The sequence below is a fragment of the Argentina anserina genome, chromosome 3, assembly GCF_933775445.1.
Source record: "Argentina anserina chromosome 3, drPotAnse1.1, whole genome shotgun sequence".
NCBI classification, from domain to species: Eukaryota; Viridiplantae; Streptophyta; class Magnoliopsida; order Rosales; family Rosaceae; genus Argentina; species Argentina anserina.
In genome coordinates this window covers 32605493-32619794 of record NC_065874.1, presented here as the reverse complement: position 1 = coordinate 32619794, position 14302 = coordinate 32605493, and the positions used below count along the sequence as shown (strand labels likewise).

General features: G+C 38.3%; 3 protein-coding genes across 3 annotated transcripts; 2 read left to right on the top strand and 1 right to left on the bottom strand.

Moving 5' to 3' along the window:
* The first annotated feature begins 4199 nt into the window (after positions 1–4199).
* Positions 4200–6516, top strand: LOC126786512 (putative 4-hydroxy-4-methyl-2-oxoglutarate aldolase 3). Its single transcript, XM_050512356.1, is given in 3 exon segments — positions 4200–4780; positions 4782–4802; positions 5945–6516. Coding segments are annotated over 3 exon segments (729 nt in total). The 5' UTR covers positions 4200–4580; the 3' UTR covers positions 6453–6516.
* Positions 6517–7488: 972 nt separating this feature from the next.
* LOC126787526 (F-box protein At-B) lies at positions 7489–9966 on the top strand. The gene is given in 6 exon segments (XM_050513394.1): positions 7489–7643; positions 8011–8053; positions 8171–8272; positions 8470–8947; positions 8950–9733; positions 9735–9966. Coding segments are annotated over 6 exon segments (1620 nt in total). The 3' UTR covers positions 9793–9966.
* A 128-nt stretch (positions 9967–10094) lies between these two features.
* Positions 10095–13383, bottom strand: LOC126789396 (COP9 signalosome complex subunit 6a). Its single transcript, XM_050515538.1, has 9 exons — positions 13021–13383; positions 12826–12914; positions 12578–12671; positions 12060–12121; positions 11901–11979; positions 11712–11804; positions 11178–11278; positions 10738–10793; positions 10095–10344 (listed from the first exon to the last, which is right to left on the bottom strand). Exons 1-9 carry the CDS (start codon positions 13328–13330, stop codon positions 10257–10259), a joined length of 972 nt encoding a protein of 323 aa, XP_050371495.1. The 5' UTR covers positions 13331–13383; the 3' UTR covers positions 10095–10256.
* Between the last annotated feature and the right edge of the window lie 919 nt (positions 13384–14302).

Sequence of the window (14302 nt, the reverse complement as noted above, 5' to 3'; positions counted from 1 at the left end):
TCATCAGTTCAATCCTACTCTTATTGCTAAACAAGCGTGGAGATTAACTACAGAGCCTAACTCTTTGTGGGCTAGAGTGATGAAGGGAAGATATTTCCCAAATTGCAGTTTTACTATGGCTAAAAAGGATACATGGCCTCTTGGGGGTGGTCTACTTTGTTGGAATCTAGAGATTTCATAACTTCCAACTCTTATTGGCAGATTGTCTCTGGAAGAAGTGTCAATATTTGGGCTAATAGCTAGATTCCTCCGGAAGCACATGGTGATGCTCCATTAAAGATAGTAACTATGGCTCATATTCTTAATAATGTGCCTATGTTGGTTGAAGAGTTAATAGATTGGAATTCAAGAACTTGGGATTTGAGTAGCATTTCTCATCTTATTTCTTATGATGTTGAGATGGGTATCATGAGGGTACAGATTGGGAGGAGGTTTGGGTGTGACAGATTTATTTGGCCGGCCACAAAGAATGGTGTATTCATTGTGTGAAGTGATTACCATTGTATTCATAAGCCTTATATGATTGGGAATACATGGGCTAACCAATCTCATTCTATCAACAACAAGTGCTAGAAACTTTTATGGAAATTGCCTACTTTACCTAAAGTTAGACACTTTTTATGGAGGGCTTTATCTTCAGCTATTCCTACTTTCTTAGCACTATTCAAGAAGAAGATCAAACAATCTCCTATGTGTCCAGTGTGTGGCCTGATGGAGGAATCAATGGAGCACATACTTTTTATGTGTCCTTGGGTTGAGACTGTTTGGTTTGGTTCTTCATTGGGTCTTAGAATTGATAAACAAGCATTCACTACTCTGGATAATTGGTTTCTACAATTTTCTGTAACAAAAATGATAGAGTTTGGACACTTAGAATGGCTTGCTTCATGTGTTGGTCAATTTGGAAGGCACGGTGTAACTTCATCTATCACTCCATTGAACCCGACAGTGATTATCAAAAATGCCATGAACAATGCGTCGGATTTCTTTGGAACATAGTGCACTCCAATATTTTCCAAGCAAATTGATTTAATAAGGGCTTGAATAGAAGTTAACATTGCTGAAAATCAACCTTCTCATGCTTTGGGTTATGTCGGCACCTCCCTCTGCTTTAGTTTTCAGTTTAGCGTTTTGTAACATTTTAGAACTGTTTCCTGCTAGTTTGCTGGTATTTGACACTGCTCCATATGATCAGTAATGGTAGCCCAACTATTGATTGGTGGCTATGTGTCGGATATTATTCTTGTGAAGTATAGTTTGGTGTTCTGTAATGTGTAGGGTTGTTGTGCATTTGGTTCCAAAGCTGCAGTTGATGTCTCGGTTTGTGAATTAGTATATTTGTATCGATATATGAAGTGGTTTACTGGATGGGATGCGCAATGCCACCAATGTATTACTGGATCAGTAACACAATTACTGGGTGTTAGTAATTGAATAATTGGGTGTCAGAAATGCATTAATGAGTAATTATTTTGTGTACCAGGAACATCAAGTGACACTGCTATGTGGTGTACCCGACCAATCATATTACTCCATTGTGTGGTAAACATGCACCCGGTGAAAGGGAAAAAATTATTTAAATATAAATGATCAATAAGAAACAAACACAGTTAAAAATGAACCAATAATATTAAAGGGGTACACCACATAGACTATGTACCGGATACATGTAATAATTTTTGTGCATTACTAAGGGTCACCAATGCAGTACTAGGGGTCAGTAATGCTATTAATGGGCCAGTAACACAATTAATAGGTGTCAGTAATGCCATTAATGGGGGTTAATATCACAATTACTGGGGGTCAGTAATTTATTCTGGTGATCGCGGCCGGAGTTTGTTAAACATTGTTTATTGAGGGTTAATGGTGTCAATAGTCTGTTACAAATTAATAGGTGTCAGTAATGCCATTAATGCGGATTAATAACACAATTACTGGGGGTCAGTAATTTATTCCGGTGATCGCGACCGGAGTTTATTAAACATTATTTATTAAGGATTAATGAGTGTTAATAGTTTGTTATTAATAATTGTTAATTGTCAGTAATTTGTTATTGGGAGGTTACTTGGTGTCAGTCAACGACCAGTGCTGAAGTCATGTAACCTAGCGGGTTTAGGTCCTGTTCGCTTTAATAATATGAGATTATTGTTCGGAATCTGGAACCACTCTAAAGCTGAAACCTTCAACTTCGTTGTTGAATGTTTCGCCTTCGAGCTTATTGTGAGAAACAGTCAGAAGCTGAAGCTCCATGAACGCCAACAAAGCCCTACCTCTGTCGGTAATCTATCTCTCTCTCTCTCTCTCTCTCTCTCTCTCCGATCAGTTCGTTTCAATGTTTTTTTTTTTGGGTTGTTAATTTGTATGAGGTGTTTTGATTTCTGAGCAAATGTGCGAAGCAGAAGCATACAGGTTGCTTAGTTCTAGAGCTCTTAGGTAGTTCTCCATTCATTCTTGCTCAAAAACAAGTGTGTTGTGTGATTAGTGATATAAATTTCATCTGTACTTTTGAAGCAGAGCAGATGATTTGTTATTTTAGGAAGTAATACCCAATAGTTTAACAATGCAGAACTATATATTAGAGTAGAAATGAAGGAGGGCGGTACTGAGAGTTTGGAGGGTTAAAAATTAATGCTTTTAAAGAGACCTGATGGGATAGAGAGGGGCGGAAATGACTAGGCCGGCTTGGTTAGCTAGCTCTGATGGTTTAGGGTTTAGGGTTTAGGGTTTAGGGTTCAGTATATGATCGGAATGGAAATCAAATGTTTGGATTTCTTTGATCAGTAAACACACCACCCTCAACTACATAAGAGGAAAAGTTGATATTATTAGTCTCAAAGAAAACTGAACGATAACAAAGAGATTTGAGCACCCAGATAGGCAGATATATGATTCCCGAGTTCTGTGTGGAGTAGAAGTTCCAAAGTACATGTGGCTGAGTGGCTCTAACAAGTAACAGGGACTTCTAACAATTTGACTGGACTCATATGGTCTTGCTGATTAGTCTTCACCTTGAATTGGTCATGAATTGACTGTAGACTGTTGAATGGTTTGTGTTGGGTTGATGTTTGATCCTAGACCCCCTTCAACATTGTTTTGATTCTTGACGCCAATACTTTAACGTGTGGCGTTCATTTCTCTTAATACATAGAGGTCTGAATCAGGAAACCGATACTTTGATATCTGGATACAATATTGGAATTATGGCATTAAAGTGCAGATCAACAGCTATATGAATCAGTGTCGGAGCACAAGGATTAAAATCTAGACACAGAATTCCAGCATATATCCATCATCCATTAGACTCAGTCGGTTTCCTATTGGTTATAAGAAATTCAAAAAATTGTGAAATTTACATCTTGCTGATAATTGAAACCATGTAAGTGAGCATAACAAAACAAAATCATATCCAGGGATTTCACATGAACTAGAAATCCTATACATATCTATTATCTTCCATATGGCACCTCAAGTTGCAAGATCCCATAGGCCTGTCATTTTGGTTTTAAAAAGTGTATGCTTAGTATACTACAGTTAAACTTCATACTTCTGAAATGTTAAAAGTTCATTCTTCCATATGTTTTTTGTACCCTTCTGAATCCTTCTGAGTTGTTCTTCTACCCGTTTTTTGCAGATTCAAACATATACCTCGAGTCAGATCATAAGCAATGGAAAGCTCAAGGGATCAAAGAAGTATTATATCCTCTTCCTGATAGATAATGTTTGGTCAATAAACAGAGCACCCTAAGTCCCTAACTAAACAATTACACAAGATATAGAGAATGTTGATAACCTTCTTCTTAGGGTTATCAAGCCTGGGCATATGAAATTGTTACATACTTACAGAGGTCAGAAAACGATGGGGGGTAATTGCAATACTTTGAGGATATTTGGGTACGAAATTGGAAATATGGCATAGTTTAAGGGGGCAAAATGAGAAGTTTACTATAACAGACACTGGAAGCTGACGACATTTGGCGCGTGTTACCAATTATAGGGATGTCAGGGCACAAATTTCAACCACATAATCAGCCGTCAACTTGTCGCTGCTGCTTTTTGTACTTATTTAACTGGGACAGAAGAAGAAGAAGAACCCACTTCATCACAATTGATACGTGATAAGAAGGCAAGCTCTCCATTGGAATACGATCGAGAACTTCATTCTCTACTGTGTAAGCTTCAATTTCTTTTTCTTTCAGCTTTAATTTTGTTTTTGGGTTTGAGATCAAAGTAGGAGAGTCTTCTCTTGTTTCTTCAATGAGTTTCTGGGTATGTGTTGAATGCTAATGTTATGTGTCAAAGTTGGCATCTTTGGTTTCTGTTTCTCTATGACTCTCTCATGTAATGAATGGTACATTGGTACCTGTGTAGAGTAATAGATGTCTTTGTCATGCACTATATGCTTCTATGAAACTAGTCAACCCGGGTTGGAATCTTATCCCTATGTAATCTTGTAGCATTTGTAACTTCATAGCAGTGGTCTTTTTGAGGATGTGAATGTAATTCATAGGTGGAGTGAATTTAGTCAATCTTGTTTCCTTTGTAAGCTAAGGTTGTGTCACCCAGAGATAGCAGGACCAGCCATGGTACTGAGCTCTCTCTGCCTTCACCGAACCCTAAGAAGCCTCTCCACAATCCACACTGTTCTTCCTATACTCTACACCAGTCCTCTACCTCATATATCCTCTTCGTGGACCCTTATCCAATTTCGGCCGTTTGTCTCTGTGTGTGGTAGAAAGGTTAAAATTACAAGCAGTGGCTCTTTGTCATGTATCTTCAGAAAGCAACCTTGGCCTGAGGACATGGTGAGAACTTATCCAGAGACTGTCTATAATGCTTTGTTGTGTTAATATGTTTGGTTGGATAGAAAATTTGGGGGAAGGGAGTATCTTGAATGGATCATTTTTAGGAATTTGGTTAAGTTTGAAGTGCTTGTACATCTGGACTGCGGTCTGTCATGTTTTTCAATAGGATACTTGTGATGTTTGGTAGTAGGAAACTGTGATGTTTGATTTGAAGCACGCAAATATATGACTCTATGGTATGAAATTTACAGTCCAGTTGTTGATGCATTGAACCAGATCTCTGAAATGATTAGTAGAGATATATTCAGAGTTACCAAACCTTTCTGAGTTTGCAAGACAGGTAACAATAGTGCAGCTTGTTCAACTGCTTAGGTAGATGCATGAAGGAGAGTATAAACCTCCCATTGTTGTATATAACAGTATCGCTGAGACACTGACGCTATATAAGAATACACTACGAAACTTGCAGATTAACCAAAATAATTACCTTTTAGTTAGTCCCATCATTCTGAACATTATTCAGATTGAAATTTTGAGGCAGCTTGAAATTCTTCATTCTTATTGTCCTGAAAAATTCAATAATATCCTCATTTGATTTTTTTTTTTTTGGAATTTAGAACTAGGCATGATTGGCTTTGTCTAGGGTCCTGTGAAGATGGATCGACCTCTGTACATGTGTCTGTTAGTCTGTATCACTTACTCATAGTATTTCTTGTTCCAATCCTGGATCCTGCTCTTATAATTGCTAGAAGATGTGCTTGAAGAACTTGGTGCTCTGCGTCTTTCTTCTGGTCAAGAAACAAAAAGTCGCACACGTGAATTATTTTGGTGGTCATGGAACATAATCTATGTTATCTGATATGGTTCTGATTTTCTGTACTGGTACACTATAGTATATCTCTCAACTTCCATTGTTTTAGAGTTAAACTGAACTAAGACAATAATGAAAATAAAAATTGAAGATATATTATTTTCCCCTCTATTCAACTTTTTAGTAGTATGTTCTGCATAATGCTGATGTTGTATCTGTCTGTACAGTATGGTTCTGTAAATCCCCTCTAAGTTCTGGTAGTGTACTAGAAACAGTCTCAAATGCCTGCTTTTGTGGCAGAACTTTAATGATTTATAGACAATTCATGCAGGAGATATATGGCTTACTTAGCAACTGCTGAAGTTTGTGACACAAATTCAGCCCTTTTGGGAAGTGGAGACCTGCGCGTTCTGCCACCAATATTCCAGATGTATGGACAATGCCGAGCATTCTCAGGCCCCATTACCACTATAAAGGTTTTTGAGGATAATGTATTGGTGAGGCAGCTTCTTGAAACCAGAGGCGAGGGAAGAGTATTAGTCATTGATGGTGGAGGAAGCATGAGATGTGCTCTTGTTGGAGGGAATTTGGGACAGTTAGCTCAAAACATGGGATGGGCTGGTATTGTGGTAAATGGCTGCATTAGAGATGTAGATGAGATCAGTGGATGTGATATTGGGGTTAGGGCCTTGGCATCTCATCCCGTGAAGTCGAACAAAAGAGGCCATGGTGATAAGCATGTTCCGATCAACATTGCCGGAACCTTGATCCGTGAAGGGGAGTGGTTGTATGCTGATAGTGATGGCATCCTTATCTCAAAATCTGAATTGTCTATTTGAATCAGTATTGTAAGTTAACCTGTTAAACTGTCCTTCCAATAAGAGGATTTAGTTTTGAAGACCAGTGTACCTTTTTGCCACTTATGTTCGCATCTGAGCAACTGGAATTTGAAATTCATTCCCTTTTGTTTTGAGAAAGAAAAAATCTTCAGAATTGCCAGTATATACTGTACGTAGAGGCAGCCTCCTTTTGACACAAAAAAATAAGACATACAATTGAAAAAAAAAAATTGATCTAGAAAACTACATTATAAACATGACACACCCAACGGGAAAAATAATAATATCATGGTACATGTTGTTCAAGGATGGATCTTTATGTAGATTATAGAACTATATAAGCGATTTCGGATCTTTATGTAGATTATAGAGCTATATAAGCGATTTCTTTAGCCAACCATACTTATACGACTGTTTACTTGTGGATAAGGTGAAGAATATGAGAAGTTTGTTCTATTATAAGCCAATTGTTACGGGAAATATGCAAATCAAGAAGTAAGATTGCTTATATAAGATTGTTTATATGAACATGTGTTATTAATGAAATATTATGTTATTATTGAATAAGACTTGTTATAATTCGAAAATTAATTCAGTAACAAAACTTATTTTAATTTGTTCATTAGTCTGAGACTGCACTAAACATGAGTTAGGAATTACTGTACCCTAATCCAAGCCAGCACAGTACGAAAATAAGCAAAAACTTAATCCGGAATTAGACAGTCCGAAGAAACAAACGTGCCCTTAACGTAATGAAAAGATTTCTAAATAACAATGAGATTGAGATCCAAACTTGCAATTATAATGGAATATAATTCCATTTGTAATCATCTCTTGGTTACCCATCCTTAAAAAGAAAATTAAAAGAAAGACAAAACTAAACAAGGTTTGAGAAAAAGAACCCCCTGTTTGATTCGAGAGTTCGAAACATAAGAAGGAAAGCTGCGAGCTCTGAGAAACAAAGCTCAACTCTTGAACCTGAAGATGATGATCCTGCAACCGAGCAACAAGAGATATGCTTTCTTCTTGCAATTTAATGGCTCTGTTTCATTCGAGAGGAACTCAGCGACTGGAAGTGAGTAGTGCAGAGCATGCCTTGAAGGTGTTCGATGAATTGATTCAGAAGTGTGGAAAGTTATTGAAGAAATGCAGAAGTGTGGTTTCTCTGCGGATGCATCAACTACGGAATTGGTATGTTGTTTACTGTGTAAGGATGTAGTGGATCCGGCTTTGTTGCAGTTCTTAAAAAGATTCACGGTGAAGTTTATCTGAACTCTATCAAGCTTGGTATGTCAATATTTCATCGCCAAAAGCTTTTAGATCCACCTTTTGGGCTTTTGTTTTTACTCGATTAGATACAGAATTTACAGTCTGGAGTTCAGACTCTGTAATGCAAGACTAGGATTTGGTCCTTTCACTTGCATTGTTTGTGATTGGTCTTGGCTTGGATTCTTTTTAATGTTCTCGTATCTAGGCTGCCACTGTGCATTTAAGCGTACGCTTCTCAGTTTACAAAGCTTGTCCTTTTGCTTATCTGAGGCTTTAAATGAGTATGTAGGCCTGCCAACACAGCAAGCACTCGTCGTTGTGGATTTTTCTGGGTAAGCATCTCCATGAACTGAACTTGCTGTGGTGCTCATTAATGTCGTATCAAGTCCTTGCTTCAATTGGAATTGACTGCCCCAATCTCAGGTGCTCTAGTTTTAGTCTTTTTGTAGCCAAAGATTGATATTTTGGGGTTGGAATTGGTAGACCAGGTGTCACGTCAATATATAAAGACCAACCTGGACCAAACGCTCAATTCGTGTTCATTCTTGGAGGTAAGCTCAAACCGATACACTTGTTTAATTTTGCTGGGATGAACATCAGATTAAAAATTTCATGTTGGTTAAGCCACATTGACCAAATTATTGATCTTGAAATTGGTTTTTATGTCAACCTTGTATTGGGGAATAGAAACTGTGTTTTGCTGCAGAAGTCATAAAAGCTTGAGCTTGTTTCTTCTGTGATCTTGCAGTCTTTTTCTCTGAAGATTCGGTGGAGAGGTGTAGGTGCTAATCTTTATCGGCCGTTGGAATTCTGCCTGCCTAAAACTCTCAAGAGCATCAAGTTGCAACCTGTGCTTGAGGGAGACGTATGCCATGCGTTTAGGAACTATTCGCAGGCAGCTAATGTCAGCCCCCGTATATCTGGACCCTCTTTTGGATTTGCACTCTAGCAATTGTCACTTGTGTTAGATGTTATAACAGATCAGCTCGTTGCTGCCATTGCCATTTGTGACAATTTGGTGGAGCTAGATCTTGAAGATCGGCCAGTTCAGGAACCTTTGCCAAACCATGACTTAACCAGTGTAGGACTTTTGAGTCTGGCCACTAGATTTCGTTTGAAGGGATTGTCTCTTGTAAGAAGTAGACAGAACTGCCAAGTCTCGTTTGAGGAAGTGGATGATATGGGCATGTTTCTTTTATCTAAATACTGCATGACTCTAGAGTCTGAGACTGTGGGCTCTCCAGAGTAAGTGACGCTGGTTATGCATCAGTCCTACAATCCTGTCCAAAATTGAAGAAATTCGAAGTGCGTAATGCCCTCCTTTTGTCAAACTTGGCCTTCGTTGATCTTACTCGGTTCCCATGTTCTCTAGTTGAGGTGAAATTGTTGTCATGCTGTCTTATAACTTGTGAAACCGTGAATCAGCTCACCAGTTCTGGGTTTCTAGAAGTGCTTGATCTGTATGGCTGTAGGAGCCTCATCTCCATTGCACCGCTTCGTAGCTTAACCATGCTAAATCTTTCAGGAACCGATATATCTGATTACGGCTTATCTGTGCTTGGGAAAGGGACTCCATCCATCACACATTTGTGCCTGAGAAACTGCAAGGGTGTGACTGATGAAGGAGTTGTATTATTATTTCTTGGAGGAGGCACAATAGGCAAAACATTATCATCCTTGGATTTAGGACACATACCAGGAATATCTGATAAAGCAGTTCTCACAATTGCTGTGGCTGGTAAGGAGATTACTGATTTGTGTCTGAGGTATTGCTCCTCTTTGACTAGTTTATCACTAGAAGCTTTGGCGACAAGGAAACAGCATCGAGATGATTGTAAGCTACTTCGAAGGCTTGATCTTTTCAATTGCAGGGGTTTATCTGCTGACTCATCTAGATTGCTGAAGAGGTCTTTCTTCGCTGGACTGCACTGGCTTGGTATTGGGAATACTCGACTGAATGGTAAAGGATGTCCAGTTCTCAGCGAAATTGGTGATAGAAAACCATGGTGGACAATGTCTAGATGGCTGTGAAATTGGATGTCATGATGGATGGCAATTCCATAGAGCTTGATGTCCTCATGAAAGACCTCTTATAAAGGGTAATTTCTGCCTGAAACATTGTGGTTCGGCCATCACTGGCGCTTTTCAACATTTTAGACTATTCAGAGCTAATCTACGCTAATGTATTATTTTCTTTTACACATTGCAACTTTTAGTTGGTTCCTTACTGACCGTATATAAGGAAAAACTTGGTAACAATCAATAAGCATATGGCTTCCTGCATAGGATTCATTTGAGTACAATACTGAAATTCTGAGACCTTACCCCTAACCATGAATAAAAATCATTATCCAAAATTGGGCGGGGGAGAGCAACAAAAGAGTGATAAACCTACACAATTTATATTTCTTTTCGAACTGTTTAGGTCTCAACAATATTAGCTGTCCACTCAAAAACTAAAACAGATTATAGGAACATCCCAAAAATATATCCGGGGCCCCAGACTGCGATCTGTCAGATATGGCAAAGCGGTTTTCAGAAGAAAGTAGTACGCCCTCCTCCACCTCTTCGGCTATGCCTGTCATATGCGGTGTTGAACTTGTCGACCAGCTCGTTCATTGTACTGGAAAAAAAAACATTAATGAATTCGCTGAGATATATTACTAAGATTGTGAAATTGTGCAACAATAAAATGTCTATACCCTGTTTCCCCTAACACGAATAGTCGAATACAAACAAAACTTAACACAACTGGTTGTGCGTCAGCTACAATTGAGAGGCTGTTACTTGGTTGGTAAGCCAAATTGATTCATAAATAAAACCATATACCCCATGTCAATGCTCACTTTCCTTTCGGGTTGAATAGAAAACTTACCTAGGTATAATAAACAAAACTCGTGACAACACCAACAAAGCGGTCAACATAAAAATCCAATTTGACCATTTCGTTGCAGTAACTTATTTTACAGGACTATTATAATGATGAACACAGAAATGTGCAGAAGAATATACTTACCTTGAGCAGTTGGTAAGCACAGCTAGATATGTAATCAGTAATGTGTCATTGTATTCCTACAAAAAAAATCAACAAAAGAGTGAATGATAAAACCTGATGAGATTAAAAGAGTAGCTTAGTCTGCAGAATCAGCAATTGTAAGCATTGGTCTAAACCACCAACTACTTTAGTAAGAAAGACGTACAAATCCTTCAGGTGTGAACTATTTTGCAACGATAAGCTTCTTTACATGGCACACTCGGGCAGGTTTTCTTAAACAAAAATGTGAAAAATTTATTCCTGTCGTAAGGGTTGCATTTCAGGTGTCTTTTGGATGCAAACTAAAGCATCTTAGCCTTTTTTGTAATCTATGTATTACTCAAATATTACACACTGAAGGGTAAAACAAGACTCAAAATAGTGAATTTTGCAATTGAGAGTTTAAGGCAAGCATCACTCACCATCAAAAAGTCATCTTGAAACTTCCCCGATTCAACAGCAGGCAACCTTCTCAGAAGACTTGATACTTGTCTTAGCAGCGAATTTTCACAAGGTATTTCTCCTGCATGGAAATCAACAACAAATATTATAAATTCCAGATGTTTTAGTGTACATGCATCCAACAATACATATCTTCTTCCATCAAATCCTTACACAAAACGCATTGGTTGTAATTTTGAGAAACTAATGGCGTGTGAGAAGGAGACAATACATGCTATGGTAGAAAAGCAGTTACAGATGTGGCTTTGTATATTTAAGATACCTCCTCATTCAAATCAAAAGTAGAAAATGTGTCTGAAGAGGGAGTTCTAATAATATAAACTTTGTTTAGTTATCTATCCTAAGGTTGAGGAAGTTTAAAAATTATGTCTGTCTTGTGACTATTGCATCTATTTATTTTTAATGTTCTGGGGTCTGTGATTATAGAGATCTTCTGTTTCTAAAATTGAAATATATTCCCTGTCTCTCATCTTCTACTCAAAGCACGTAGTTACCTTTCTGCATAGCTAGAAGATAATGATGAAGCACTCTAATTCTGCTATTGAGCATCTTAATGGCACTGTGGATTCCTGTAAGGTGAGCAGCCACTGCAGCCAACCGATATTTATTAATTTGATATCCATACTCTTCTCAGAAATCCGACAACAAGGGGAAAAAAACGGATAATAAGGAGGTAAGCTCACATTGAGTTGCCGCTGAACCTCCATCAGATGGTTTAAGATGAGCAACATGATCAACTGAGATACGTTCAGCTTCCACCGTCTACCAAGCACACCCAAAAATCTAGGTCAGCCAGATCGATAAAATATAACTATATAGGTTAATAGAATGAAATGCCCAACCTCAATTGTGTAGCTTGAACTGACAAAGATCAGCTGTGGAACCCCATCAATGACATGCAGTTCTTTTGGATGTAGTGTAACCACCCAAAGAAGACGACAGAATGTCAGACAGTAAAACAAAACAAAAAATAAACAGTTCTTATAATGACCTACAATTTGTCAAGTCACACAAGTTCTCCGCAAAATAAGACTTGAATGCAAAGAAAAACAGAGACCCCTTCATTTGCAAAAGATGAGATGCAAGAGAATTATGCTAGCTCAACTGAACTACAACCAGATGGTGCAACTGCAAACGTATAAAGTAACGTGGTATTGTACAGGAAAAATAATCAAATACATGCATAATGCTTCCAAAAAAAAATGAAGCTTACTGCACCTATGGATGTGAAATACTATACCTCAAGCTCCATCTCAGGCATTAACCAAAACAAAAGCTAAAAACCATCGCGCTACAGCGCCTCGGCACTGCCCAAAAACTCAAATAAAGTGGTACAAATAACGCAATGCAGGTCGCGTACCACTCTCGTAGATAGTGATTGGAAGGTCCTTTTGAGCGGGATTGATCACAGGGTTGAGGAGAACATAAACCGGGCTCTCATTGATATCCATCAGCTGTCACAAAACAAATACACACTCTTACTCATTGAAAATATGTACTACCAAAGCATTTATAGTTTAATTTAGTAACAATAGGTTTCGAAATCGAGTAGCTATAAGCTAAAATTGAAGATGAGCATAGTCAAAAAACAAATTGGCGTAAGCTTACAGCTTTGTGAATAGTCATATCAGATTCCTGAGCATCAGACCCGGTCGAGTACCATCCAAGTATGTAAAAATTAGGGAAAACCTTCTTATCTGAACCAGTAAAAAGTAAAAAGTAAAAAGAAAAGAAAAAAAGGATCATTAGGTTTAGCACAATTCACCGAAACCCTAGAAATCGAAGCAGAGATTGAAAACCTACAGAGCTCTTGCTTCTTCTCGAGGAAGGCGCGTTCGAGCGAGTGAGTCTCGGGATCGTAGAGGAGCTCGAAGCTGTTGAAGATCTCCACGGTGCGGCCGCGCTGGACGCCGATGACGCAGCCGAAGACTCGAGGAGACGAGGCGGAGGAGGATGAGGAAGGTGCGGTTTCGACGGCGTCGGAGGAGCCGTTGGTGTGGGCGGCGATGGGAGGGTTCATTTGAGACTTGACACGGGAGTAGTGGTCGGAGATGTTGACCATGACCAGAGGGTGGAGCTTGAAGGTGAGACCACTGCTCGACGACTCCGCCATTCTCCGATTTGAGGATTCTGGGCTTCGCTCTTCTGCACTCTGCTTCTCTCTTTTTTATTTGGGAACAAATTTTATGATTAAAATTCCCGAGTTCCAGGTCTCGGGTGTCTGGGCCCACGATCATATTATAATAATTATACAGCCCATAATGAAAGCGTCACAAGGTCAGAGCTAGATCTTGGTCACATTTTGCATTTGCATTTTACCTCTAGTTTTGAAGGTCGAGTTCTATAATAATCGATGAATCCATCAGTTCTTACTCGGAGTTGTAAGTAAAGACCATGCCCAATTCATCTACTCACATTTTGGATGGTGGGATATACCTTGATGGAATGGGAAATAATTTCATTTCCGTCCGATTGTCATGTTTGGCTATGTCATAAACATGGGAAAGAAATTAATTTCAACGAGTTGACCGGAGTCCAATTTCATCAAAGTCCGAAGTTAGTCTTAATTTACAAAATACAACATTTTTTTTATAATTTTACGAAACACTATGAAATGTTACGAAATACTACGAAACATTACGAAATGTTACGAAATATCTCGAAACAGTACGTAATGTTACGAAGTATCTCGAAACACTACGAAATGGTACAAAATTCTACAAAATAGTATAGAAAATCGGTAGTACCCAAAAATCTAATCTAAGGGAGAAAGGATATAAAAATCCGAAGTTAGTCTTAATTTAAAAAATACAACAATTTTTCCATAACCTTATAAAATACTACAAAATATTACGAAATAATACGAAACACTACGAAAAACGTTACGAAATACTATGAAATATTACAAAACATCACGAAACACTACGAAATGTTACAAAATTGTACAAATTTTTATTGGGTAGATGAATTGGGCATAGTAATTACTGGCCCAATTCCATTGAGTGAAAGAAATATAATACCACAATTTTGGATAACCTGCCACTTTGAGAGTCGGTTGTAGTTCCCCACCCCTTGTGGGCGTTAC